We start from the raw sequence: 27,042 nt of genomic DNA on the forward strand, positions 1-27,042 counted from the left end.
CTAATTTATATGCATGAGGACAGATGCACTGTTTTAGCTCCAATACTTTTGGGTAAGACAGTGCCAGTATGGAGGGCAAAGCCTGAGTCCATTCAGCCATGGCTAGTTGGACACATTGCATTGCTTGTGGTTCGCTCATTCAAAAAACCAATTGAAACCTCAAACAATACAAATCTAGTGCATGAGCAGGGCCGGCTCCAGGCACCAGCCTAGCAAGCAGCTGATTGGGGAAGCCAACGGTGAGGGGCGGCACATCCGGGTCTTCGGTGGCAATTTGGCAGCAGGTCCCTCACTCCCTCTCGGAGCGAAGGACCAACCGCTGAATTACTGCCAAAGACTGAAGCGGCAAGGTAGAGCTACAGATCATGATCACGGCTTTTTTTTTCTTTTCGTTGCTTGGGACAGCAAAAACCCTGGAGCCGGCCTCATGCATGAGGCCTATGAATCGCCCACCAGACAAGCTGTGGTTTTGAGGATCAGGGAGCTGTAGTGTCCAAAGGTTAATTTTACACTGAATATGAAAGACAAAGGGTTGGGCTGATGCACTTTCAGAAAGGTCAGTATCCTATAGCAAGCCCATTGGGGGGGGGTGGGGGAGAGGGAATGAGAGGAAAGAAAGAGACAGTGAAATGGGAGCATAGTGTGAAAGGGAAGAGGGAACTCACTCGGAGATCAGAGACCAGGGCTTTGGCTACACTTGAGAGTTACAGCGCTGGTGGTGGCTTTACAGCGCTGTAACTTACTCCCCGTCCACACTGGCAAGGCCCATACAGCGCTGTATCTCCCTGGCTACAGCGCTGGCTGTACTCCACCTCGATGAGAGGAATAAAGAGTATAGCACTGCTGCTGCAGCGCTGGGGTGCCAGTGTAAACAGGGCATAATCTTAGTACGCTGTGACTGACCTCCGGAAGCTTCCCATAATGCTTTTAAGTAAAGATTACTCTCTTTGTTTTGTCGTGATGACTCTCTTTATTTTGTTGTGAACTCCGGGCTCCCGAAGCTGCTTATCAAAAAAACAAACGCAGCTACTGTTTGCAGTGAATGAGCAGAGGCAGGAATGGGGCTCCCTTTGGAATGCCCACAGCTAGTGTTTGCTTGAAGAGAGGGGGCTTGAGGAGAGAAGTGGCACGGCGTGCAGGAGGGAGGGAGCGGGGGTCTGTTTCGGGGAGGCTGCTTATCAGCTGTTGTTTGCTTTCAGTGAGTGAGAGAGGGGTGGGGGAGGGGGTTGGAACTTACAAGGCAGCTGCTGACAGAGTGTCAGCTCCAAAAATCCACTCTCTCTCTCCCCCACACTCCCTGTCACACTCCACTCCACACACATACACACACACCCCGCTTTTGAAAAGCACGTTGCAGCCACTTGAATGCTGGGATAGCTGCCTACAATGCACTGCTTCCAATGCCGCTGCAGATGCTGCAAATGTGGCCACGACAGTGCGCTGGTAGCTGTCAGTGTGGACAGACTGCAGCGCTTTCCCTACTCAGCTGTACGAAGACAGGTTTAACTCCCAGCGCTGTAAAGCTGCAAGTGTAGCCATACCCCAGGATGAGGCATTGACAGATGGCAGCTTCGCCCAGCCTGGGGCTTAGAGTCAGGGCTTCTGACAGTTGTAATGTAGGTATATTTTATTGTTTGAAACCCAAAGATGTTTCCCCTGGTGAAGTGGGAATGTCATAGTTCCAGGCTCAGCCAAGCAATTAAAATGGAGCTGAATTGGGGGCAGATGAGGTACCATCACATTCCTGAGCTGTCGGACCATGTGGTATCACTGCCCCCCATGACACCATCTGTGAAAGACTCATTCCCAACCCTCTTCTAACCTATGAGGGATAAAAGGGGCAGGACTCTTTGTAGGGCCACACAGATGAGAGGCACCAGTGATCCGTAGGTTTTGATCCTCAGAAGGAGACAGGAGGCTGCAGGTGTCCTGAGCGGAAGGCTCCCAAAGCAAGGGGGAGGGAAGGAAAGTGAAAGGGGGAAATGGAAGAAAAACCACTAACAGATGTCTTCTTTCCCTACAGAGAGGAGGGGTTTTGATAGCAGCTGGTGGATTCTCTTTTCTGCAGGCTGTGTAGTGGAGAGTGGCACCTTATCCTCAAGAGTGAAGATAAGGAAGAGGCACTGATGGTGAGACTGAAAGGAGAAATCAACTAGCCCTGAGCTGAGTCCCATCGATCTACACATAGACAGGCAGAGCTCTGAGGCTTCCCTGGATGGCTGAAGGGGAGAGATTGGGATGGAAGCAGCTCAGCCCTCCAGGCTTGGATCTGATGTTTTTGGGAGGGAATGAGGATCCCTGCATTAGGGGTCAGTGGCACTAGCCCCAAACTCCAATGATGGGCCTTAACTGGGAGGCTGATTTTGCCGTTCACTCTGCTTGTGCTTTTGCAGCTTTTCAAGAGATCTCAGCATCCAACATGCAGGTCTTTGGAAAACATGGGCAGAACAGTAATAATCGGAGCTGCTGGGTTCTGAGTAATTCTGAAAATCTGGCTCAAAGTCCCGGGAGTTCCCCAGGAGCACCCCACACCAGGTTTGAAGTTCAGTCATGAAAGAAGAACCACCGGGCAGACATGTACTGGAATAGAAAAGGGAGGAACCACAGCTTGCCCCAAAGGGTTTTGTGTTTTATAATGAGTCCAACATTGGCCTCTGTTCTAACCTGCCTGGTTTGTTACTGTGACCACTCGTCCCCACTCCCAGAGGGCTGCACTTCAAGGGGTATTTCTCCAAACTAGTGGTGCCTCTCAGCCGAGAGAAGCTTCCGCCTCAACTCTGTGAATTTCAAAGCAAGAGCTATCATGGCTAGGGCTGAAGCTGACACCACTCTGGACAGTTCAGCTCAGATTGGGAGGTTAAGAATTCTCAGGCTCCTGGAACCAATTTTGCCTTAATAAATTTTAAATCAATATGTCACGGTGTCAAAAGTCATTAAACTTCTCTACAAGACAGTCTGCTAGCTGAGGGGAAAGACTGCACTATTGTAAAGCAAATGCACTTTAGTAAGAGTTGTTTAAAAAAATAATCTATTTATTTGCAAATTACCAGGGGGCTATGCCCTGCTTTACTTTAAAATTTCCATTTTCCAAGCAGGGCAGTCCGGTGCACGTTGGGAGCCAATGACGCAGGTGCTGGAGAGACACTAATCTCTCAGCATCTCCATGTAGCTGCAGGGAGCAGATATCAGACACCAGCCACACACCCTGCCAAGAGCTTTACACAAAGGACACCTGTAAACGCAAAGAGGAGGCCAAATGTTACTTACCCCAGTTTCTGCAGTTTGCAGTTCGGGTGTTTCAGTCCCTCGCACAGCAGCTGCACTCCGGAATCTCTTAGATAGTCAATACCCAGCTCCAGCTCTGTCAGGCTGTTACTGATGCTGAGAACAGCCGCGAGATTCTCACAGCAAGCATCCGTGAGAAGGAAATTCTTCAATCTGCAGGAGAGAGAAACGCAGAGATAAGCAATCACAGCGTGAATGGGGCTTGCCCCAGCTGTTATGACAGGTGGCACCGCTCACCCATTTCTCTACCTGACCACTCAGCATTGAGAATGGGCCAGAAGCCCTGCCTCACACCCTGCCCCAAGCCCCACCTCTTGTTTAATGAGAATCCAGTGTTGAGGGGGACTTTCTGCATAAGCCCTGCTCCTTGCACTTCACCTGGACTGGACCACCCTGGGAATGAGCCAGACATTTCAAGCCCCAACCCTCCGCCATTGATCAATGAGGAATAAGGGGTAGGGAAAGACTTCCACTCTAAGCATTGTCCGTAGTCCTTTCCACTGACCAACCAGAATTCAGGATGGCCCTTGTACTCCCGTCTGTCCGAGTTTTAGAGTAACTGCACCTTTGATTCCCTCTGCAGTTTGCTCAAGGAAAACTCCCTCAGGGTTCTAGCTGTCGCCTTTCTCTGGGCAGGGACCCGTATCTCATTCCCGTCTGACCAGGGGTTTAGGCTGTGGCAGCTGGCAGTTGCACTCTGATTATCCCCAGAAGGTCTGAATTAGTGCAGCCCTTGGACTTTGCTCTCTTTCCAAAGGCTATAACAATGGTTTACTAGTGACCAACCAGCTCTCTCCAAGCAGAGTGCAATTATTTAAGGACAAAAATATACAGAGAAAACAGAAAACAATAACAGGATTTAAATGCTCCCCCTCGCACATCACCTCTGTGGAGACCCAGGCAGGTTCCAGTCCCAACAATCCTTCAGCAGGGTGGGATCTCCCCTTGGACAAAAGGTCATGGCCATTTGTCAAATAAAAAAAGAGGACCCCTCTGTCAAGATCAACTCAGCCTTTTATCCCAAACCTCTTGCTTTATCCCTGCTCCCCAAGTCTGAATGGCCATAGAGCAAATGTCCCTGCATAATTATTAGGTCCTGCTGGAAGGCAGGCATGGGATGCCTACATACGGCTGGGACACATAAGAGCCTGCTGTGTAACTGGACAGCTCTTGAGCCTCTGTGGAGGATGCAAATAACTCAAGCTGGTCTGTAGGCTTGGGACAGAGCATAAGAAGGCCCAGAGATGCCCGTTTGGGAAGATTTTCACAGGAAAAGCAAAAGGCACATTTAACAAAGAGGCTGCACCTTGCTAAATGTCGAGTCCTTGCTCCAACGTATGGGCAGGGGGGCGAGATCTCTTCAGCAAAATGGCTGGTAAAAAAATGTATGTTCACCCTAACCTGGTTCTTTGGAGCATTTGCTCTGCTGAGCTTAAATTTACTAAAAAAGTTCAGCCTGAAGCAGACACCCGGTATGGAAAATTTCCACCCAAGCAGTTAGAGTTCAGCCAATTTATAAGCAACTGAAGAGAGACTTACAATAGGAAGTATCGGGCAAATTTAACAATAGGTGATACTACCAGCCATGTATTCAATTACAGGTGAAACACCTATTCCTCAAGTTCAGAGAGGAGGAGGAGGAGGAGGAGTTTGGAGGTAGAGCTCCAGTTTGGGCCCATCTTTCTTTATAACTTCAAGTTTACAAACATGACAGTCCATCAAGATGTTGTGAACCACTGACAGGTCCGGTACTGCAGGGTTACTCAGCTGTCAGCCTCACCATGTACTCGCAAGGAGCTGACAGTGTCCCACCATCGACACAACCTGCTGAGTTCTTTACAGAAAAGGTACCTGTAAATACTTACCCCAGTTTCTGCAGTTTGCAGTTTGCATGCTTCAGTCCCTCGCACAGCAGCTGCACTCCTGAATCTCTAAGGAGGTTCCCCCTCAGCTCCAACTCGGTCAGAGTCTGATTGATACTGAGAACAGAGGAGAGATCCTCACAACAAGCAGCTGTGAGCTGGCAACCCATCAACCTGCAGGAGACACGCAAACAGAGGGAAATGAGCACCTCTGTCTGTCCTGTTCTCTCTGTGGGTTTTTATAGCAAGATTCCTTTATTCCGGGAATAAAATCACAGAGCTGCAGCAGTGGTTGCTGAGGACCATGTGAGGATTTCAATCCCCTGAGCATAAGCACTGTAGCTTCTGCTAATGAAGAAACACTAAAGGAGGAGCCAGAGGCAGGGGCGGCTCCAGGCCCCAGCACGCCAAGCATGTGCTTGGGACGGCAAGCCACTGGGGGCGCTCTGCCAGTCGCCGCGAGGGCGGCAGGCAGGCTGCCTTCAGCGGCATGCCTGTGGAGGGTCCACTGGTCCCACGGCTTCAGCGCACCCTCTGCAGGCAAGCTGCCAAAGGCAGCCTGCCTGTCGTGCTTGGGGCGGCAAAATGCCTAGAGCCGCCTCTGGCCAGAGGAAATGTGGGAAGCCTGTTGTCCTCTTTCCCTCTCTCATTTCTACTTAGGATTCAGCCAAGGAGCCAGCCTCTATAGAGTACTTAGTTCTGAACATTCAGAATTCAGGAATGGGCTCAGTTTTGCTAAGTGTCAGGTCCCCCCATCTCTGTCCCATTTTCCCTAGATTTGACCATACACTAAAAAAGGCTGGAATTTTCATAGGGAGCCCATTCTCACAGGCTGGGCCTACAATTAAATTGTGAGTCTTTCACCATTGCAGCCCCACTGCTGTGACAGCAGCATCATGGGAGTTACTGTAGAGACATCAGAATTTGGGAAGAGCTAAAAGGTGGGATAAAATGAGTCCAGAGCTAGTGTTTGTTTTACATATGGGCTCATAATGCTAGGGAGAGACCGATAGGTGCCTCACGACTTCCCTAAAGAAAGCTCAAAGGAACTCCCAGTGATGGTCAAGGCCAGATCCATGGCTGATGTAAATCAGTGAAGCTACTTAGAAGACAGTGGAGCTATACTGATTTGTACCAGCAGAAGATCTGGCCCTTAGTGTGGAAGTTCACTGGCCATAAACTCCCTGACATGTAATGTAAGGAGTCACAATTTATCAATGGATGAAAATATACATGGATTGGTGTGGGAAACGAAGACTGGGGAGGGAATTACAAAGGAAGCCAGTAGCTGCTGATGCTAATCCTTGTATTTTACAGTTGGGACGTTTCAGCATCTACACAGTGGTGTCACTCCTGAAACCCCCTGTTTGAGACCGGAATTCCTTTTCTGGGACAGGAGGGAAATGTCACATGCAAAATCCAGCTCAGACCATGTGCAGCAGCCAAATTATCTGAGCATATCACACCATGGCCCTCAAGCTGTACAAAACCCCCAGGAGTTTCAGGATATCATTCCAAGCCCTAGCAGTAGCCCTGATTTACAAGACTCATAACAGTTTATGGTGAGGCTGCCACAGAGAGTGTTCATCCACCCGTGATCCACCACCCTGACTACACTGCCAAGGGGATCTATAGATAACAAAGCCCAGGTCAGACTCCCAGGGGCACAGGCACAGCATTCTCAGCAGCTCGCTCTGGCTGGGGAGCTCTTTCCCAGGGGAGATCAGACTAAGCCTGGGCCTGTCCATGTTCAGATTTAAATGCCAGACCAGCCTCTCTGATCCCTTACAGAGCCCTGTGTTCAGGTAGCTTCAATTGCTGCCCAGCACGCAGTCTTTCAGAACGTGGAGTGGCACATGCTCATACTCCAAGTTCAGAAAACCAGTTAAGTTTCCTCTGCCCCATCAGGAACAGGAGGGGCAAACCCTAAAGGTCAGAAAACCAAGATGTTTCCCCAAGGAAAAGCAAAGCACAAATACAACATTTACATTTCATAACCTGGCACAGCGGCCCTGTGTTCATCATCAATTTGACAAAGTTACCTGTTACGGAACATTTCGCAAGTACTTCCCTGCCCTTGCCTGCTTCCAAAATATGAAGCAACAGTGACCTCTAATGACTGACAAGAGAAACTACAATCCCTGCCTTCACTGGATTCCATCTGCAGTAAGGACAGGAGTGACAGGGTTGCCAAACGAGTGTCAGATGAGATATCTTACATTTGGCAGCCCTGTAGTCTATACATACTGGTCAGTCATGTCACCTTGCTGCTGCGGAAGTGCCTTTCCCAAGAGATACTGCTGCCTGGATCACTGTATTTTTTAAAAGAATTGTGACTGATTAATCACAGCAGTTTGAGTGCTCCCACTGGGATGTGTCGCAAACTTCCAACCTCACATGTAGCAGTGATCTGAAATCCAGCAGCCAATGCTCATGCAGCTACCCCAGGCTGAGATGGATTGGTCTCCAACTCACCTGAAGATCTCATGAGAAAGGGCAAAGCCTTACAGAGCACCAATACAAACTGCCCATCAGTAGGCTCCCACTGCCATCCAAGAAAATCAAGCCCCCCGCCCATTTCTTGGTCACAGCAGCAGATCATCCTCCAGTGTCCAGGCTGGGCCTGGCAATTCCTTTAAGCAACATGTCAGAGGCCCCCCTAAACCTGTTTGTCAGTGTCAGAAAATGGATGTGATGCTGCAACTCACTCTACCCCAGTTAGAGGTCACTGAGCAATAGGATTCTGGGGTATGGGGGGGGAGTCATTCATCTGCTCCCACTGCCAATCCCACTTGTAGCAGCATGGAGGAGGTCACTCCCACTGGTTTCTCTGAAACTCCATTTGCTTCCAGGAAAATCTGGAAGTGCAGCCATCTCTGCCAAATTCCCTTTCCGAGTGAGAGACTGAAGGGGCTTCTTTCAGTGAAAGCTTTCAGTTCACTTCTGCCTCCAGGTGTTAAGGGTCTGACACAAAGGAGTGCTGGAGAGAAACTGGTTGCTATTTCCTGGCCCTGCCCAGTCCCACAACTTGGATTAATGTGATAATGGCCTGCCACGTGACAGAAGTCACCACCCACTGCTACCTTAGTAACTAGAAACACGCAGCCCTGGAGTTCTCTGTCCCCAGCAGGTGTGGGGCCGCGGCTCCTCTTGAAGCCAGAGAGAAGCCGCAGCCCTGCACCTGCTGGGGACAGAGAGCACTGGCGCCTGCAGCCTCGGAGTTCTTTGTCCCTAGCAGGCGCGGGGCCGCAGTTTCTTTCCCCTGCTGGGCACTAGGCAGGGGCACATCAATGTCCCGGTGGGCGCCAGGGCATTGGGGACTATTGGTATTAGGCCTTAAAGGGGAGCCAACTTATGATCACGTTATTTGCAATTTCACGTTATGGCGGGGCACGTTATTGCGAGGTTTGACTGTATTAGCAGGAGTATTTTTCCACCTGCCTCACCTGGTGTATTGTGTCCAGTGCTAGGCACCATATTTCAGGAAAGATGTGGACAAACTGGAGAAAGTCCAGAGAAGAGCAACAAAAATGACTAAAGGTCTAGAAAGGGAAGATTGAAAAAACTGGGTTTGTTTAGTCTGGAGAAGAGAAGACTGAGAGAGGACATGCTAACAGTTTTCAAGTACATAAAAGGTTGTTACAAGGAGGAGGAAGAAAAATTGTTCTTCTTAACCTCTGAGGATAGGACAAGAAGCAATGGATTTAAATTGCAGCAAAGGAGGTTTTGGCTGGACATTAGGAAAATCTTCCTAACTGTCAGAGAGGTTAAGCACTGGACTAAATTGCCTAGGGAGTTGGTGGAATCTCCATCATTGGGGATTTTTAAGAGCAGGTCACACAAACATCTGTCAGGGATGGTCTAGATAATACTTAGTCCTGCCATGAGTGCAGGGGACTGAACTAGAAGACCTCTCGAGGTCCAGTTTTATGATTCTATGATGGCTCACATTTCAGGTTGTCCTACAAGGGATGGCGTGAGTATATGGATGTGCAGATGTATACTCTGTAGTATCCTGAGCTGAGGTGTTTGTGACTGAGCTAAATGTATTAATAAACTATTTGTAAATACAGAGAAGTTCCTGTAGCGTGAGTGTTGCAGCTGTGCACATCGGAGTTTCCCATTATATAATGATTTGAATAAATACTGGGTCTGATCTTGGGACAAAAAACTGCCAACCCTCAAAGTGATAACTGGGGATTATATTTATATTTCCTCTATAATCTATAGATCGGGCTACAGAGGGGACAGCACAGGAAACCTCTCTCTCTCCTTGCTCAGTCGCAGGCCTCGCGCTCCCCTGAGCACAAGGTCTGATCCCTTCTTTGCCCTTAGGGGCAAAATAAACAACTAAGCAGCCAATGAAGAGCAGAAGGGGGCCATGATAAAATCCCACAGTGCACTGGCCAACACAGGCAGCTGGGCAAACAGAAGAACAAATGGTGGCTCTTGAAGAGGGTTAGCTACAGACAAATATCCCGGACCCCTTGGTATGAAAAGGATGTGTGTAACCCACACACCTCCTGGGTGTGGTGTTCTATCCCATCTAGGGGCACCAGGACCACTTAGAGAGAGAGAGAAAATGACTCTGCTCTATAGCCTTAGCTAAGAGTCAGCTGGTAGAGTTTCATACACTAAGCTCCAGAGATCCCCAGTTCAATCCTGCCTGTTGGCAACTGGTGTCTGTCAGTGCTGCAAGTGGGGGCTCATCTGCGATTCCAGCTGGGACATCTCTGAAGCTCAGGACATGCTTCCTCAGCTAGGGGAAGTATGTAACTCAAACACCTTCTGGGTGTGGTGCTTTGTCCCATCCAGTGCACTGTGAGATCACTTAAAGAGAAAGCAATTAATGCATCTGCTTAACAGCCAATTGGCTTTTAGCTCATGAGGTAGAGGCTCATGCGCTCCAGAGGTCCCCCGTTCGATCCTGCCCGCTGAGGACCAGGGTCTGTCAGCATTGCATGTGCAGGGAAAATTCTTCCTCTCTAAAACAGTATTCCTCCCACAGTTCCCCCTGAGGCAGATAGCAGAGAGATTTAGGCTCCCTAGCTCTTTGGACCTCTTGTGTTTTTATTCATTTTAAATCAAAATAAATGTAGTATTGTTTAAAGATGACTAAACAGGTGTTTAAAAGACCCTGCTTCAATTTTTATTGAAAAAAATACATGCGAGTGGAAATCACTCAATCCTCAAATTCAGGGGGGTTTGAACTACTGCTCCAGTTTGGACCGATCTTTATTAATAAATTCTGTTCTCCAATCAGAACAGCCCATAGGGATATTGAGAGCCACTGAGACATCAGGTGCTGGAGGGACACACAGCTTTCAATCTCTCCATGTTCCTTCATGGACCTGACATCTTCCGCACACCCTGCTGAGTTCTTTCCAGCAGGAAGATGTGTGAATACTCACCTCAGTTTCTGCAGTTTGCAGTCAGGATGTTTCAGTCCCTCACACAGCAGCTTCATTCCTCCTGCCTCTCCCAGGTTGTTCAGCGCAAGATCCAACTCAGTCAGGGTCGGTTTGGCCCTGAGAACAGAGGAGAGATTCCCACAGGAACCAGCAGTCAGACCACAATTCATCAACCTGCGGGAAACATGATCAGAGAGGGAAATGAGCACTGATTTCTGTCCAGTTCCCTCAGTGGGGTTCTAGAAAGAGTCTTGTATTCTGGGAATAAAATCACCCTGCTGTAGTAGTGGATGCTGGGGACCACATGAGGATTTCAGTCCACATGCAGCTTTAGCTCTCAGTGGGCCTAAGAGTGGAAGAATTGTATGATTCCACCAGAGAGAGGTGGAGGCCTGGGACCTGAGGTGGGTGCACCCAGAGAGGCCCGAAAGGGGACAGAGGTGTAGCTAGCCCTGGAACTGTGATACAGGATTGAGCATGTTGCTCACCGAAGTCTGAGTTTGGTCTTTCCCAAAGGAGCATTCTAGATACAGGGTTTCCTCTTTCCCTGTGGCAGGCTGTAAGCCACTGGGCAGACTCAGAGCTGGAGTGGAAAAATGAAGTCATTTCAAGGTGCTCAAGGGGAGGGAAAAGCACAGGAAGTCTCCCTCTCCTTGCACCCTGCACTGAGGCTGGGCACAGCCAAAGCCCTTGCATTCCTCTGAGCAAAAGGTCTGATCCCTTCTCTCCGCACCGCGGTGGCAAAAGTAGCACCAAAGCAGGCAAGAGCAGAGCAGAAGGGGACATGATAAAGTTCCACGATTCACTGGCCAGCACAGCCAGCTGAACAAACAGAAGAACATGGTGCAGCTCCCGGAAGAGATTAGCTGCAGGCAAATTCCCCTGCAGGCAAAGGATGTTCAGGAGGAATTCTGCCTCCCTTGGGGTATGTCTACACTACAAAATTAGGTTGATTTAATATGTCGATTCTTTAGAAATCAATTTGATATAGTTGATTGTGTGTGTCCTGACTTAAGACCATTAAGTCAGCGGAGTGAGTCCACAGTACCAAGGCTAGCGTTGAGCATGGAGCCCACTCAGCTCACTGTCACCGTACGTGTCCTGGGTGCTGCTGGCAGACAGGGTACTGCAGTGCTACTCAGCAGCAGCTCTTTGCCTTTGCAAGTTAGCGAAGATGGTTAGCAGCTGTATTGTACCGTCTGCTGCTGTCTCCAGGTTCCTCCTGGCCAGCCTCGGTGAGGTCAGTCAGGGGCTCCTGGGCAGACATGGGTGCTCCTGGCCAGCCTCAGTGAGGTTGGTCGGAGGCACCTGGACATAAATAGGAGTGACTCCAGGTCATTTCCTTCTTTAAGTTTTATCTAATGGAGATTCAGTCCTGCCTGGAATATCAGGCAAGCCTACCAAAGAACCAGAGAGGCAAATGGCTGCTCTGGGTCAGAGCCCCAGACATCCTGCTTCTATGATGAGCTGCATGCCATTGTAGGAGGTGCCCCTAAAACTATCCCATCCCTGTGCTTCCCACCCCCTCCTGGGCTACTTTGGAAGTTATCCCCCCATTTGTGTGATGAATTAATAAAGAATGCATGAATTTGAAACAATGATTTTATTGCTTCTGCAAGCAGAGATCACAGGAGGGCAGTTGGCTTACAGGGAAGTAGAGTGACCCAAGGGGGTGAGTTTTCATCAAGGAGAAACAAACAGAACTTTCACAGTATAGCCTGGTCGTGAAACTGGTTTTCAAAGCTTCTCTGATGTGCAGCACATCCTGCTGTGCTCTTCCAGCCACCCTGGTGTCTGGCTGTGCTTAATGATTTAGTCTTTTGGAACAGAGTTCTGATAGCACGGATTTGTCTCCTCATACAGTGATCAGATCCAGTACCTCCTGTTCGGTCCATGCTAGAGCTCTTTTGCAATTCTGGGACTCCATGGTCATCTGTGCTGATCAGCTTGCCATGGTGGCCAAACAGGAAATTAAATTCAAAAGTTCACGGGACTTTTCCTGTCAACCTGGCCAGTGCATCTGAGTTGAGAGTGCTGTCCAGAGCAGTCACAATGGAACACTCTGGGATAGCTCCTGGAGGCCAACACGGTCAAATTGCATCCACATTACCCCAAATTCAACCCAGCAGGGTCGATTTCAGCACTAATCTCCTCGTCGGGGTGGAGTACAGAAATTGATTTTAAGAGCCCTTTAAGTCGACAAAAATGACTTCGTCATGTGGACGGGTGCAGGGTTAAATCGATCTAACTCTGCTAAATTCTACCTAAACTCGGAGTGTAGACCAGGGCTTACACAGAATCTCTCTCCCTCCCTCCCTTAGGCAGGGCTGTGAGAGATTTCGGATTCTGAGGCTTTATAAGGCCTCTTGTCCTTTCATTCATCTTAAATGACAGTAAACATAACGTTGTTTTAAAGATAATTGTAAGAATTGGTTGTTATCAAAGGGAGTGAGATCATGCTTTAAGCGTTATTGGACTTATATTTTTAGTGAATATTACTACAACTTAGTCCTCAGTTTCAGGTGGGGAGGGTTGAACTAGGGCTCCAGTTTGGGCTCATCTTTCTTTATATGTTCCATTTTCCAAACACGAGGAGCCATCGGGATGTTGGGAGCCACTGACATGTCAGGGGCTGGAGGGACGCTCGGCTTTCAGCCTCACCCTGTACTGCAGAGAGCTGACACCACACACGGTCCCCAGACCCTGCTGAGTTCTTTTCAGAAGAGACACTTAGAAATACTCACCGCAGCTTCTGCAGTTTGCTGTGTGGATGTTTCAGTCCCTCACACAGCTGCTGCACACCTGAATCCCCCAGGTTGTTTTCCCCTATATCAAGCTCCATCAGGGTGGGTTTGGTGCTGAGAAGAGAGGAAAGATCCCCACCACACACGGCCGTGAGATGGCAGTTAGAAAGCCTGCAGGGGACAAATAATCAGAGAGGGAAATGAGCGCTTCTGTCTCAGTGGGTTTCTAGGAAGATTCCTTTAATTTGGGAATAAAGATTACAGAGCTGTAGTATTGTATGCTGAGGACCACATGACCAGGTGTCAATTTCAGTCCTGGGCATCTGTAGCTTTCATTGGTCCTGTGTTCCATACATGAACATTTTTCTAAGGCAAAGTTCCCAAACTCCATCTCCTGAGCAAAAACATTTGGGTTTCCCCTGCTAAAGAAGCTTTATTGCACTTGATAGAACAGGAAGGGGAAAAAAGAGAGGGAAAGGAACCTCATTGGAAAGTCTATTGCAGTTTTGCGGATGGGGGCAGTCCATTCTTCTCTCTCTTGCTGCATCATTTCTACTTAGGACTCCGCAAACAAGCCGCCATCTATGGGGTACGCAGTATTGAATATTCAGGGAGGGGTGAGTATTGCCTTATCTCAAGTCCCTCCTCACTCTCCGTGTTGCCTGGGCTTGGCTGCACACTAAAGGAGGCCTCAATTTCCCTAGGGAGGGCAGTCTCACAGGCTGGGCCTACAATGAAAACTGTTACCGTCTTTCACCATTGCACTTCTACCAGGGACAGACTGCCTGCCATGAGTCTCAGCCACTGGAATGCCTAGCCCTGTTCTTAGGGGAAATGCCACTGTCTGTTCTTAACACCCTAGCAGCTGCACTGGGAGTAGTGCCGTTTTGTTAGTGCAATTTTAACAGCTCCGAGCAGACAATGCAATAAACAGTGACCTAAAGGTGCTCGTGGAAAATTTGTGTGTGTTGAACTCATTAAATGATATGGAAGGAATGTGGCTGGGGAGAGATCAGAAGCTTAGGAGTTAAATTGCAGAGCATTTGGGAAGAACTGAAAGGGTGGATAGAATGACTGAGCCCTGATGTATTGTACCTGTTACATACAAGTGCACAATGTTAAGAAGAAACTTATAGATGCCAAATGACTTCCCTTAAGAAACCTCGACTGAATTTCCAGTGAGTGCAAGGCCGAATGCTGAGATGGCGTAAATCAGACAAGCTACTTTGAAGTTAGTGGAGCTTTGCTGATTGACAGCAGCCTAGGATCTGACCTTAGCATGGAAACTGATCAGGGAGCACATGACCAGTGCTTCTTAATCAGCCTCTTACGCTCTGTGTGGAGGATCATCCACTTCCTTTCCAACCAGTTGTCATTTATTTAGGACTCAAACTGGACTGCAGGCTAACATACCAGTCTCATTTAAGGAAAAAAGTTCACCTCCTGTGCCTCCTGGGGAGCAGAGGCCAATGTTCTGCAAACTTCAGTCCTGACACTAGTGTTTGCTCCAGCAGAATATTGTGCAGCAGTGTGGGGCAGGAGTCAGCCCGCACATCTTGTTGCTTCAGAGCTGAACACAGCCACCCATATCTTTAGTGGCTGCCTTAGCCACACATTCTCATCTAATTTATATACGTTGGTTCATATAAATCCCCCAAAACTTCAGCGAGATGCCATCACTCCTAAAACTGCCTGGAGGGCCATACTGGATGAAAATGACCTGCAGCGTGCATGGCTGACTATGCTTTGAGCAGGTGCAAATAAGCAATGCACACTTTCCGCCAGTAGATCTGCCCACCTCCAGAAGAAAACACCTACACCTCTAGCTCCTGCTGACTTGCCATGACCAACTTCGTACTGCCAGCTTAATAGCAGGGCTGTCAGGAAGAGGGAGATTGCTTGAGATAACCACCTAACACCACACCCATCAAGGGACAATGCTAGAACTATTAGCCTGGGTATTACTGGCTCCCCCTCCTGCTGGGACACAAGATTCCACTTTTACACTAGGGGACCATAGAAGGGTTTAAGGGGAGACATGCTTCCTCAAGGAGACACACATAGTGAGCGAGAGCTAAGGCAAAGGGAAACAGAGGGTCACACCCCAGAATCTACTAGCATGTCTGAGGAAGCTTGACCAGCCTGGACCTCCAGCGGAGACGGAGTGGGGTGATAGGTGGGGAAGATAGCTATGCATGTAGACTCTGCTGCTTTGAAATCTTTTTTGCCCTAAAAGGCTTTCTTCTTATTAAATAAACAATACTTGTGTTCTCAGAAGGCTGTTCTGGCCACTGGGTTTAACTAGTCACAGACTCCCGGAGGGAAGAATTGCAGGTGTCGAACCCACTCAGACCTGCAGGATAATTGCAGTGGATACACAGGTACTGGCTGAACCAGTCAAACTCACAGGGCAATCACCATGGACACTAAGGCGACTGCTACCCTGGGCCTAGTCTAAGAGTGAGGAAGCTGCATGATTCCATCCAGAGTGAAGCAAGGACTAGAGGCCCGGGTGGGTGCACTCAGAGAGACCTGAAAGGGGACAGGGTGTAGCTAGCCCTGTAATCATGACATAGGCGTAGGCTTGTCCACTGAGGCCTGGATGTTGCTCACCAAAGGCTGAGTTTGGCCTTTCCCAAGGGAGTATTCCAAATACAGGGTTTCTTCTTTCCCTATGGCACAGTGGTAGCCAATGGGCAGACTCACCAGCTAGTGAGGAAAAATTAAGTCCCAGCTACAACTCACTTCAAGTCCCTTTCATTGGGTCTTGCTTTATTGTGAAAAACAAGATCTAAAAGCAAGAGGAAATCAACTCATCATACTGGGTAAGAACTTCCCAAGACCTTGTCAGCTGAAAGGGGAAAGGACCAGGGGCGGCTCCAGGCCCCAGCATGCCTTCGGAGGCATGCCTGCAGAGAGTCCGCTGGTGCCGCGGCTTCAATGGAGCTGAGGGACCAGCGGACCGTCCGCAGGCAAGTCTGCGGGATGTCTACCGGAGCCGCGGGACCAGCGACCGGCAGAGTGCCCCCCGCGGCATGCCACCGTGCTTGGGGCGGCAAAATGTCTAGAGCCGCCCCTGGTAAAGCGCCAGTGCCTCCCCATTAGGTAGCTTCCTCCACACTGGCTTCCCCTTTACTTCCTTAACCTTGCCCAGATCAACCATGGAACCTGGGAACCCCTTACACTGAGGGCACCAGGCATGCAGCCTGCCGGAGGATCTGACATGCATGATATATTTATGCAGCCCATGTGACATTCTCAGATTCTCCAGAATCTAAGCTGCCATTTAAACAAAATAAGTTTCTAGCCTATATGGCAGCAGAGATCATCTTCTCAATGTGAATCCAGTGTAACTGTTAAAATGATGTTTACCTAAGTCGGCACACAGCCTGAAACAACAACTCGGAGATCTGAACTCTCCTGTCGCCTGGTAATCTGATTGGAGTATCAACTTAGTGAACATTGACACTGAACCATCATCAATGGGCTTTAAATCACTGATCATTTTGGTGGCTGGAAGAGGAAGGCAGGGGTGGGAGTGAAACCCAGTAGCTTGCAGATTGGAAGTTGCTACAGAGAAGAAAAGGCAGAGACATGGAACAGAGCAAACTCCCAAACACCAGCAAGAGGAAGAGAAACAGAAAGAAGGATGAAGTAGGAAGAGAAACCAAGGGCAAAAATGCAGTGGCCTTAAAGGGGAGCAGATTTTCTCACTGAGAAAGGATGTGGCAAGAAAGCGTGGAACAAATAATAAACAAAACAATGTTACTACATAAGCCCAAATTGTCCCCTTGATTGTTGCTATCAGGGGAGGAGACTATTGTGGATCATAGGAAGTACATTGTATTTATACCCTGGCCCACAAACTACAATTAACCATACAAATCAGCCCTCTTCCCTGAGTGAGTTTCACACCTCTGCCTTAGATGCTTAGATGCAAAAATATGTAAAATTGTTTTAAAGATCATAAAGTGGTGTTTAAAATGGGCTTTTCCCTCAGAAAATGAGATTATGCTTCAATTTTTATTCAAAAATCCATTTCAGTGAAGATCACTTTTAGGGAGTTTGGAATTAGTGCTCCGGTTTGGGACCATCCTTATTTATATCTTCTATTCTCCAAAAATGATCAGCCACCAGGCTGTGGGGAGCCACTGACACTCCTGATGCTCAAGCCTCTGCGTGCTCCTACAAGAGCTGATGTCACACACCATCGTCCTGGCCTGCTGAGTTCTTTACAGAAAGAAACCTGCAAATACTCACCCCAATTTCTGCAATTTGCAGGTTGGATGGTTCAGTCCCTCACACAGCAACCTCACTCCCGAGTCTCCCAGGTTGTTCATTGACAGGTCCAGCTCAGTCAGGGTCTGTTTGGTACTAAGAGCAGAAGAGAGATCCCTATAACAAGCGTCCGTGAGATGGCCGTTAGTAAGCCTGCAGGAGACAGATAAACAGAGAGGAAAATGAGCACCTCTGTCTGTTCGGTTCCTCAGTGGGTACCAGTGTGTCCCTAGAAAGAGTCCTTTGTTCTGGGAATAAAATCACTGCATTGTGCTAGTGAATGCTGAGGATCATATGACCATTTGTGGGTTTCAATCCACATGCACCTGTAGCTCTCACTGATCCTTTGTTCCACATACAAAAGTTATTCAAAGGCAAAGTTCCCTAACTCCATCCCCTGAGCAGAAACACTTAGGTTCCCCCTAATAAAGAAACTATTATCAGTGAGGGATCAGAGGATGGGAAAGGAAGGAAAAGCAAAAGGAATCTCACTGGGAAATAATGAACACACTGCTGGAAGGTATGTTACAGTTCTGTGAATGGGGAGGAGGAGGGGGAGCCCATTCTTCTCTCTGTTCCATCATTTCTACTTAGGGCTCAGCAAACAAACCTCCATCTATGGGATACTTAGTGTTGAACATTCAGGGCTAAAGGATGGGTTCCATTTTGCCAGCTCTTGAGTCCTCCCTCCCTCTCCCATTGTCTCTGGACTTGACCATAGACTAGAATAGGCTGGAATTTCCCTAGGAAGCCGAGTCCAGGGGCAGCTCCAGGCATCAGCACGCCAAGCGCGTGCTTGGGGCAGCAAGCCCCTGGGGACGCTCTGCTGGTCGCCGCGAGGGCAGCAGGCAGGCTGCCTTTGGCAGCATGCCTGTGGAGGGTCTGCTGGTCCCGCAGCTTCGGCAGCCTGCCTGCCATGCTTGGGGTGGCAAAATGCCTAGAGCTTTCCCTGGACAAGTCTCACAGGCTGGGCCTACAGGGCATGTCCACAGTGCAATAAACGACCCATGGCACGGCTGCAGCTGGCCCTGATCACCCGACTCAGGCTGGCAGGGCTTGGGCTGTGGGGCTATAAAACTGCACATTAGCTCCCTATTGGAGGAAGGTTTTCTTTTCTTTCTTTCATTAATGTTTCAAGAACCAAGCCTTATATAATCTTATCAAACACCTTTTTAACACTGGGCATTCTGAGATTATAATGCTATCTTTGAGTTCATTTATTCTTAAAATATTCCACCATAGATGACCCATTTGCAATTAATGTAAATTTTGGAATGTTTGTGAGTACTTTAAAGTCAAACTTACTTCAATAAGGCAGACCTAGGTCTCCTGCTATTTTGTTATTAACTTTTGTTTATATAATATAAATATAATTCACAACATTAAAAAAATCTATAATGTTATAACCATTACAGATACTATATCCACCCAGAGTAAACTATCCTGCATGCAGCTTCCATTTAACTCTAACCCTTTTTCATTATAACCACATGGATATAATATCCATTATTTATTGTATGTCTTACAGTATTGATCATGTTCTTTGGGATCTGGACTTTTTCTTCTCCTCTCATGTCTGCTCAGTTGTCTTAATGATGCATCTTTTAAAGCTATTTAGGCTCTCTTTGATCTCACTGACTCTTGGCGACCTGGGGGACCGATGCCCTTGATCCCCTTCAGATTGTTCTTGAGCTGATTCACCTGTACTCATAAGTACTAGTGTCCTTTCTTTTGGATCTGAGACAGACATCTGCTCTTCCATCTAAAGGTTAATCTAAATGGGAAACTTCTCATATCTTATATTGTTCTTTCCAAGAAATGTGGACACCTAGTATATTCTCTTCACTTTCTAAAGGTTGCAGTTGCCAGATCTGGGAACATTTGTATGGGCTGATTAAGAATCATCAATGGTTCAGCTCTCTTTCTCATAACCCTCAGTATTTTATCCTTGTCTTGATAATAGTGTAGATGGACAATCCCATCTCTGTTCTGGAGTCTGCTTAGGGCCCAGAAAAAAAAGATCTGTGAGCCCTCTCGGTATGAATGCATCTTTATTACTTAGTTTTAATGGTATGAAAAATATTGACCAATGTGTCCAGCAGATTTCTCCCTTCATTCTCCTTTGGAAAACCTTTAATCCTTAAGTTATTCCTGCATTCTTTAATTTCCATGTCTTGCAGCTTCAATTCTATTTCTTGTTCTCTTTTTTCAATTATTTGGATTCTTAAGTCTAGAGTAGTAATTCTGTTGGATTGTTCATTTAATCCTATTTCCACATCTGTTAGTTTAGCATTAATTTCATTTTATATCTTTAATGTAAGCCTGCATTACTCTTCCCTCATTTCCTTATTCATAGGGTGACCAGATAGCAACTGTGAAAAAATGGGATAGGGGGCGGGGAGGGGGGCGTAAAAGGTGCCTATATAAGTAAGTAAAAGTCCCAAAAAATGGGACTGTCCCTTTAAAAATGGGACATCTGGTCACCCTACTCATTCATTTCTTTGATTTCTAAGAGCAGGTCCTTCAGATCAGCCTTAGTGACTGGTCCTTCTCCACCTGCCTCCATAGTTTGTTTGCTGAAGGGCCATTACTACTTTTTGTGGCCATATCTTTGTTTTAGGGGAGTCACATGTTTGTACAAGAGGAGATCTTTCCTTTCCTAGACATCTAGAGCTTCTTCTTGTCTTTCCTTCCTGCTTGTTACATCTCTCTCAAGACGGCTGCCACCACACTTCCTGTTCATTTGTCTGACCTTTCCAAAATGGCCACTAATGACACACTTCCTCCCCCAGAGACAATAGTACAATTTTAATTAGTTTTATTGCACTCACCCTCTGTCTCTTTACAGGATAACAAGGGTCCAGTTCAACATCTCTCCATTTGCATAGTAATTATTAATATATTCTGCAGGCTGAGGGCTCTGGATTCTGTAGTTGGCTATTCTCCCTCAGAGTCTGCTCCCTGGGATTGGGAGCTGTCCAGCTTTCTTCAGCCTTCTTTTTAAAACTGGCTCCAAGAGGCGTTATTCATATATAGGGCACAGATCTGTGGATTCAGGTTGGCTTAGTTCTTTTTATCTTCTTAAATTGTTTTAATTTCTCCCCATTTATTGCGGAGAGCTAGATTAAACCACTATTTTGTTTGCTGGTTGAGCCATGCCCCCATGCTCACCTAGCTTTTAAAGAGCTGACTAAGGAGCTCACTGGGCCATTAATGTTGATTTTCAGTAAGTCTTGGAACAGCTGGGAATTCCAGAAGGCTGGAAGAAAGATAGTATTGTGCCAATGTTTAAAAAGGGTAAATGGAATGATCCAAGTAACTATAGGCCTGTCAGACAGACACTGATCCCAGGCAAGTTACTGGAGTGGCTGATATGGGACTTGATTAATAAAGATTTATGGAAGGGTAATAAAGTTAATGACAGTCAGTATGGTTCTATGAAAAATATGTCCTGCCAAACTAATTTGATATCTCTTTATGATGAGATTACAGATTTGACTAATAAAGGAACAGTACTGATGTAATACACGTAGGCTTCTGCAAGGCATTTCACTTGCTACTGCAAGACATTTTGATTAAAAAACTAGAATGATACAAAATTAACATTGCACACATTAAATGGATTAAAAACTAGCTAAGTGATAGGTCTTAAAATGTAACTGTAAATGAGGAGTCATTATTGAGGTGTATTTCTAGTGGGGTCTCATGGGGAGCAGTTCTTGGCCTTATGCTATTTAACATTTTTATCAATGACCTGGAAGAAAACATAAAATCATTTCTGATAAAGTTTGCAGATGACACAAAAATTGGGAGAATTGGTAAATAATGAAGAGGACAGGTCACTGATACACAGTGGATCACCTGGTAAGATGGTTGCAAGCAAACAAATATATGTTTTAATATGGCCAAATGTAAATGTATACATCTAGAACAAAGAATGTAGATCATATTTATAGAAAGGGAGACTTTGTTCTTGGAAGCAATGACTCTGAAAAAGATTAGGGGATTGTGGTTGATAATCAGCTGAACATGATCTGTCAGTGCAACGCTGTGGTTAAAAGAGCTAATGTGATCCTTGGATGCCTATCAAGAGGAATCTCAAGCAGGACTGTAGAGGTTATTTTACCTCTGTATGAGACTCTTGTGTGACCACTTCTGTAATATTGTGTCTAGTTCTGGTGTCCACAATTGAAGAAAGATATTGATAAATTGGAGAGGGTTCAGAGAAGATCCATGAGAATGATTAAAGGATTAGAAAACCTGCCTTATAGCGATAACCTCACAGAGCTGGTTTGAGCATTGGCCTGCTAAACCTAGGGTTGTGAGTTCAGCCCTCAAGGGGGCCACTTAGGGATCTGGGGCAAAAATTGGTCCTGCTAGTGAAGGCAGGGGGCTGGACTCAATGACCTTTCAAGGTCCCTTCCAGTTCTAGGAGATTGGTATATCTCCAATTATTACCTATAGCTCAATCATTTTAGTTTAACAAAGATAAGTTTAAAGGATGACTTGATTACAGTCTATAAGTACCTACATGGGGTACAAATATTTTATAATGGGCTCTTCAATCTAGCAGAGAAAGTTACAATAGGATCCAATGGCTGGACACTGAAGCTAGACAAATTCAGACTGGAAATGTGGCATATATGTTAAGAGAAAGTAATTAACCATTGGAACAATTTAGCAAGGGTCATGGTGGATTCTCCATTCACTGTCAATTTTAAAATCAAGATTGGATGTTTTTCTAAAAGATATGCTCTAGAGGAAGTTCGATGGCCTGTGTTCTAGATCAGGTCAGTCTGGATGATTCTGCTCCAACCATTAGGCCAGACTCCTGCTCGGACCACTAGGTTGCACCACCTACACCGTGGTGTGTGACAGCAGAGAACCCGGACTAGGAGTCTGCTCTGTCCCACCAGAACTGTAGCCTTCCGTGCAGGTGATTCCTGTAGGTGCAAATGTAACCCACACACCTCCTGGGTGTGCTGTTCTGTCCCATCCTCTGTCACCGAGACCACTTAGAGAGAGATATAAAATGAATTTGCTCTACAGCCTTAGTTAACAGCAAGCTGGCTTTTAGCTCATGCTGTAGAGGCTCATGCACCAAGGTCCCCAGTTCAATCCTGCCCACTGGTGACCCGGGTCTGGCGGTGTTGTGCAAGAAAGCTGTGGTGCTGGCAAGGGAGAGCAGTCTTGGCTGGGGCTCTCTGCTCTACACTCTGAGGACCACACCACCAGCCACCACACCTTACTCCTATAGGGATCAGTGTATGAGGCAGTGCAGGGAGCTCTCTACAGCTCCACTGTCATGGGAGTGAATGAGCGGGGACATGCCCCTGCTTCTTCGTTATCCAAACTCCTAATTATCCATATAAAATCTATGTCCCCCCCAAGCTATTTGGGCAATAGGGAGTATACGGTAAATGGAAATTTAAATTCCTGAGCACCTAAACAATTCTATATAGTCACTACAGCAGACAGGGTCAAGAGAGCTACGGTGCTGTAGAACTTCTGGGATAACAACAATATATGAGGCCTTTAAAGACAAAAAACAGCTTCTTACTTTAGTTTCTTTAATTTACAGTTTGGCTCCTTCAATGCTTGACAGAGCAGGTAAATATGCGAACATGTCGGCTCATCCTGATGCTGTTCCCTAAAAAGAGAGAATAGAAATTTTCCATGTTGATCTCTGGAAACAGATTTTAATTCTCTTTCCTGAACATGATAATATCCTCTTGGATGGCGTAATCATACACTGCATATGAGTTACTCCATGAGTCTGTGAGTGGGAGTCACAAGGGAGCCATCCCATGGTCATGCACACACACACACAAACAAAACATGACACTGCACATCAGAGGTGAAAGTGAGCCGGTACAGGCCAGTATGGTGTACCAGTAAGAAGTGGACCCATACACAGCGGAAGTTAAAGCGCTTTAACGTCACTGTCCCTTTCCCCCTTCCCCACCCCGGGCCACCAACAGGGAAGAGCAAATGAGGCAGCTGCTGGTGCTTTAAATCATTTCCAGAGCCCCAGATGGTGCAGGCCGGGCAGCATGAAAGGGCTGGCTGGGAGAGGCTGACCCCCCAGGCCCGTCCCTTCTGCCTAAGGTCCCGCCCCTTCCAGGGGCCCGTAGTCGGTAAGTCTTTTATGTTACTTTCACCTCTGCTGCACACACTTCTCCCTCTGGGGAGATGATGAGAGAACAACCACCACCTGATAGTGTCGCATGTCTTAATGCACTACTGGCAATCCCTAAGATGATAGTGATGAGCATGTTATAAGAACCGCTATAAAACAGAAGGGCTTAAAATGGACTCGAGCATTGCACTGTTTTTCTCAGGGCTAGTAAAAGTCCACCAGCTTGAAGACATGAATCCAGAAGCAACAGAACCTCTCTGCATTCCCTATTCCCAGCCACCCATAATCACCTCACTCTTGCCCTCACCTATTTTGTGCAAAGTGCAGCATGCACTAATAATATGGGGCAGATATTTTTTTTCTGTCATCAGTTAGCACATGTTCAGTGAATTGTCCTTCTCCTGATTCCGGCACCCTTTCCCGGTGTCCCATCTCTGTGGCAGGAGACAAGATTATGATGTGAATCCCCTTACTGAGACAGAGATTGACAAGGGAGGGAGTGGGACATTCCTGGAGTTTTGGGCCTAGGTCAGGAGAAGCACCCCTGTGGGGGTGAGAGCCTACAGGGGTGGAGAAGGAAAAGAGTGTTTACCCTCCACATGAGGTGAAGAAAAGGGTAAGTGTGTGAGGATGCTTTTGTTTTACCCTTCCCTCTTGCATTTATTAGTAACTTGGGTAACTTAGATTTTAAAGATCCCTTTTGTGCCTTCCCCTGGATGTCACTATTTGGGCACCTGGCTTCAGCAGTTGTGCCTTTTCAGTGAACACTTTAATGTGATTGAGAGGGTGACTCTCTGCAGCCCCAGAGCAGTGCCATCATCCTGGTCTCCTTGGAAACAGGAGGCAGCAGTGCGCACAAGTGGGAAACCCATCTGTGGGAACAGAAAGTCACACACACCCCTCCACAAGGTCCTTTCAGTTTTACTGTTGAAATCATCAGCTGCTTTGGTACTTAATGCCCCATTGACATGTCACCTGGCTGCCCAGATGCTCCCACTGATCTGAAGTTCAGCCGTAACACTTTTGTCACTCATACTGTTGCCATCTTTCCGTTTTAAATGACCTTCTCTCTCTACTTAAGAAATTATGTAGGCATGTTTCCATCTCAGACACTACTTACAAACGTGGCTGCTTGGGTGGCCGTAGGGAATCTTCATTCGGGTCTTCAGATCCGAACGTGCACAGATTTAAATAAAGTGTCTCCAGCTTACGACAGTTTTTTAGACAAAATGAAAGAGCCACTTGATCCATTTTGGTAAAATTATATTCAGCTAGATATAGCTCAGTGAAGTGATTTAGTGCACTTTGCACAAAACTCTCTTCTTGAATTTCATACAAACAGTGAAACTCCTCAAGCTGGTAAATCATCTCAGCATTACGTTTAAAGGATGAGAACTCCTCATCAGGCTCCAAGAACAGTTCCTCAGACTCCAGGGACAAGGACGATATTTTTGGTTTTGTTTTAACCCACTCTAGTAATTCTGGTTTAATTTTGGGAGAAATTTTGCAGCTAAGTTTTTTCTCCATGTCCTCCATTCTCTCTTCATTTAAGAGACCAAACAGGAATCGCACTGTTAACATTAAGTAATTTCTAGATTTTCCATAGTTTTCTAACAATTTTTTCACATTGTTCATAGCAGTTTCTGAACCTTCCACAGTTGTTTCTTCTTTCTCCAACACATAAAACAAAGCTGCGAAAAACTCTTGAAAACTCAAGTGAATGAAGCTGTAGACACACTCACAGTCAATATCTTTTTGAAACATGTTCTCATTCAGAAAGAGAGAGTCAGATATATCTAAGCCGTGCTTTTTGATTTCTTCTTCCCCAAAGAGTATTTTCTGCCTCCAGATTCCATCTGCAGCCAAGGAACAAAGTCCCTTTAGGTTAGCTGGTGTGTGCTTCTTTGAATTGCTGCTGTCACCCTTTAACAAACTGAAAAGATAGAGCATATACACACCAGTGATTGTTTTGGATGTTTGTGCAAGATCTTCACCTGCTTCCATCTGTTGTTTCAGAACCGTGCAGATGATCCAGCACGCAATGGGGACAAAGCACAAGGTGAAGAGCATTTCATGTTCTTTGACAAAGTTAAAGGCTTTTCTTGCTTTTTCTTCATTCCCAAAAAAATTGTGGAAATATTCCTCCCTCTCAGCTGCAGAAAACCCTAAGATCTCTGCATAACGTGCACATTCCAAACACTGTCTGAGTTTCTCCAGAGCCGTTGGTCTCGTAGTGATTATTACATAGGATTCAAGAAGAACAGTTTTCCGAACTAAACTGCTCAATGTAATTTCCATTGGCTGCTTCTCACAGGGATCAGAGCACAGACTGTCTTCTGGCTGATCCAAGGAAAATCTCAGTTCATCAAAACCATCAATTATAAACAGGAGTTTCTCTGGATTTATCAAAATCTCTTCAACTGGTGCATTTTTATTAGGACAATTCTTTAAAATTAAATCAGCAATTCTTCCTTGCTCACTGCCAAAGTTCACTTCCCTACAATTTATGTAGAAAGCATAATCAAACTTTTCCTTATAGAGCTCTCCAGATGCCCAGTCAAACATAATCTTTCTTGCTGTCATGGTTTTTCCAATCCCTGCCGCTCCCAGCAGCACAACAATTTGTGGTGTTTGTCCATCTTCATCACATTTAAATAAATTACCCAGGGTGATAGAACTAGCTAGCTTAGTCATTATTTCTTCATGTCTCCATCCCAAGGTCATTATTTCATGTTCTCTTTCCTTTTTGTGACAATGTTTCTTTACAATAATCAGCTTTGTGTATCTGCTGTTTAGAGTCACATTCTCACCAAGCCGAGAGTTCAAGTCTTTTATTACTCTGTACTTGTTTTGTATGTGTTCTCTATATTTCACCCTGTAATCTAAGGTGATGTGAAGCATTAGAAATATGGAATCAGAAATTCAGAAAAAAGACTTATCACTAATGTTACAGTTAAGCTGTTTAAACAATAATAATGCTACTTTAAGCATATACTGCAACTTCCAGCATAAACTATCCCCAAATCAATTAACTATGGGCCTGATTATAAGTAGTCCCATTGCAGGGCTGCCCAGAAGGGGGGGGCAAGTGGGGCAATTGGACCCTGGCCCTGGGTCTTCGGTGGCATTTCGGCAGCGGGGGGCCCTTCAGGGCTGCTGAAGATGCGGAGCAACTGAAGGGCCCCCCACCGCCAAAATGCCGCCGAAGAGCCAGACCGCAGCCGGGTGAGTACAAGCACTGCAGCTCCCCCAGCTTTGTCCCAGGCCCCTGAACCCTCTGGGCGGCCCTGTCCCATTGAAATTAGTCATGTGAGTAAAAGCTA

General features: G+C 46.7%; 1 protein-coding gene across 1 annotated transcript in view; it reads right to left on the reverse strand.

Annotated features, from left to right (window-relative positions):
• The window catches only part of LOC127051013 (NACHT, LRR and PYD domains-containing protein 3-like), a 40,989-nt gene that overhangs the window by 10,482 nt on the left and 3,465 nt on the right, over positions 1–27,042 (reverse strand). Inside the window, exons 3-9 of the mRNA XM_050952800.1 lie at positions 24,840–26,601; positions 23,141–23,230; positions 17,563–17,733; positions 13,303–13,473; positions 10,559–10,732; positions 5,151–5,321; positions 3,268–3,438 (exon numbers count right to left, since the gene is read on the reverse strand). Coding sequence (XP_050808757.1) covers positions 3,268–3,438; positions 5,151–5,321; positions 10,559–10,732; positions 13,303–13,473; positions 17,563–17,733; positions 23,141–23,230; positions 24,840–26,601 — 2,710 coding nt within the window. The remainder of the gene's footprint in view (positions 1–3,267; positions 3,439–5,150; positions 5,322–10,558; positions 10,733–13,302; positions 13,474–17,562; positions 17,734–23,140; positions 23,231–24,839; positions 26,602–27,042) is intronic.

Source organism: Gopherus flavomarginatus, chromosome 5 (assembly GCF_025201925.1).
Source record: "Gopherus flavomarginatus isolate rGopFla2 chromosome 5, rGopFla2.mat.asm, whole genome shotgun sequence".
NCBI classification, from domain to species: domain Eukaryota; kingdom Metazoa; phylum Chordata; order Testudines; family Testudinidae; genus Gopherus; species Gopherus flavomarginatus.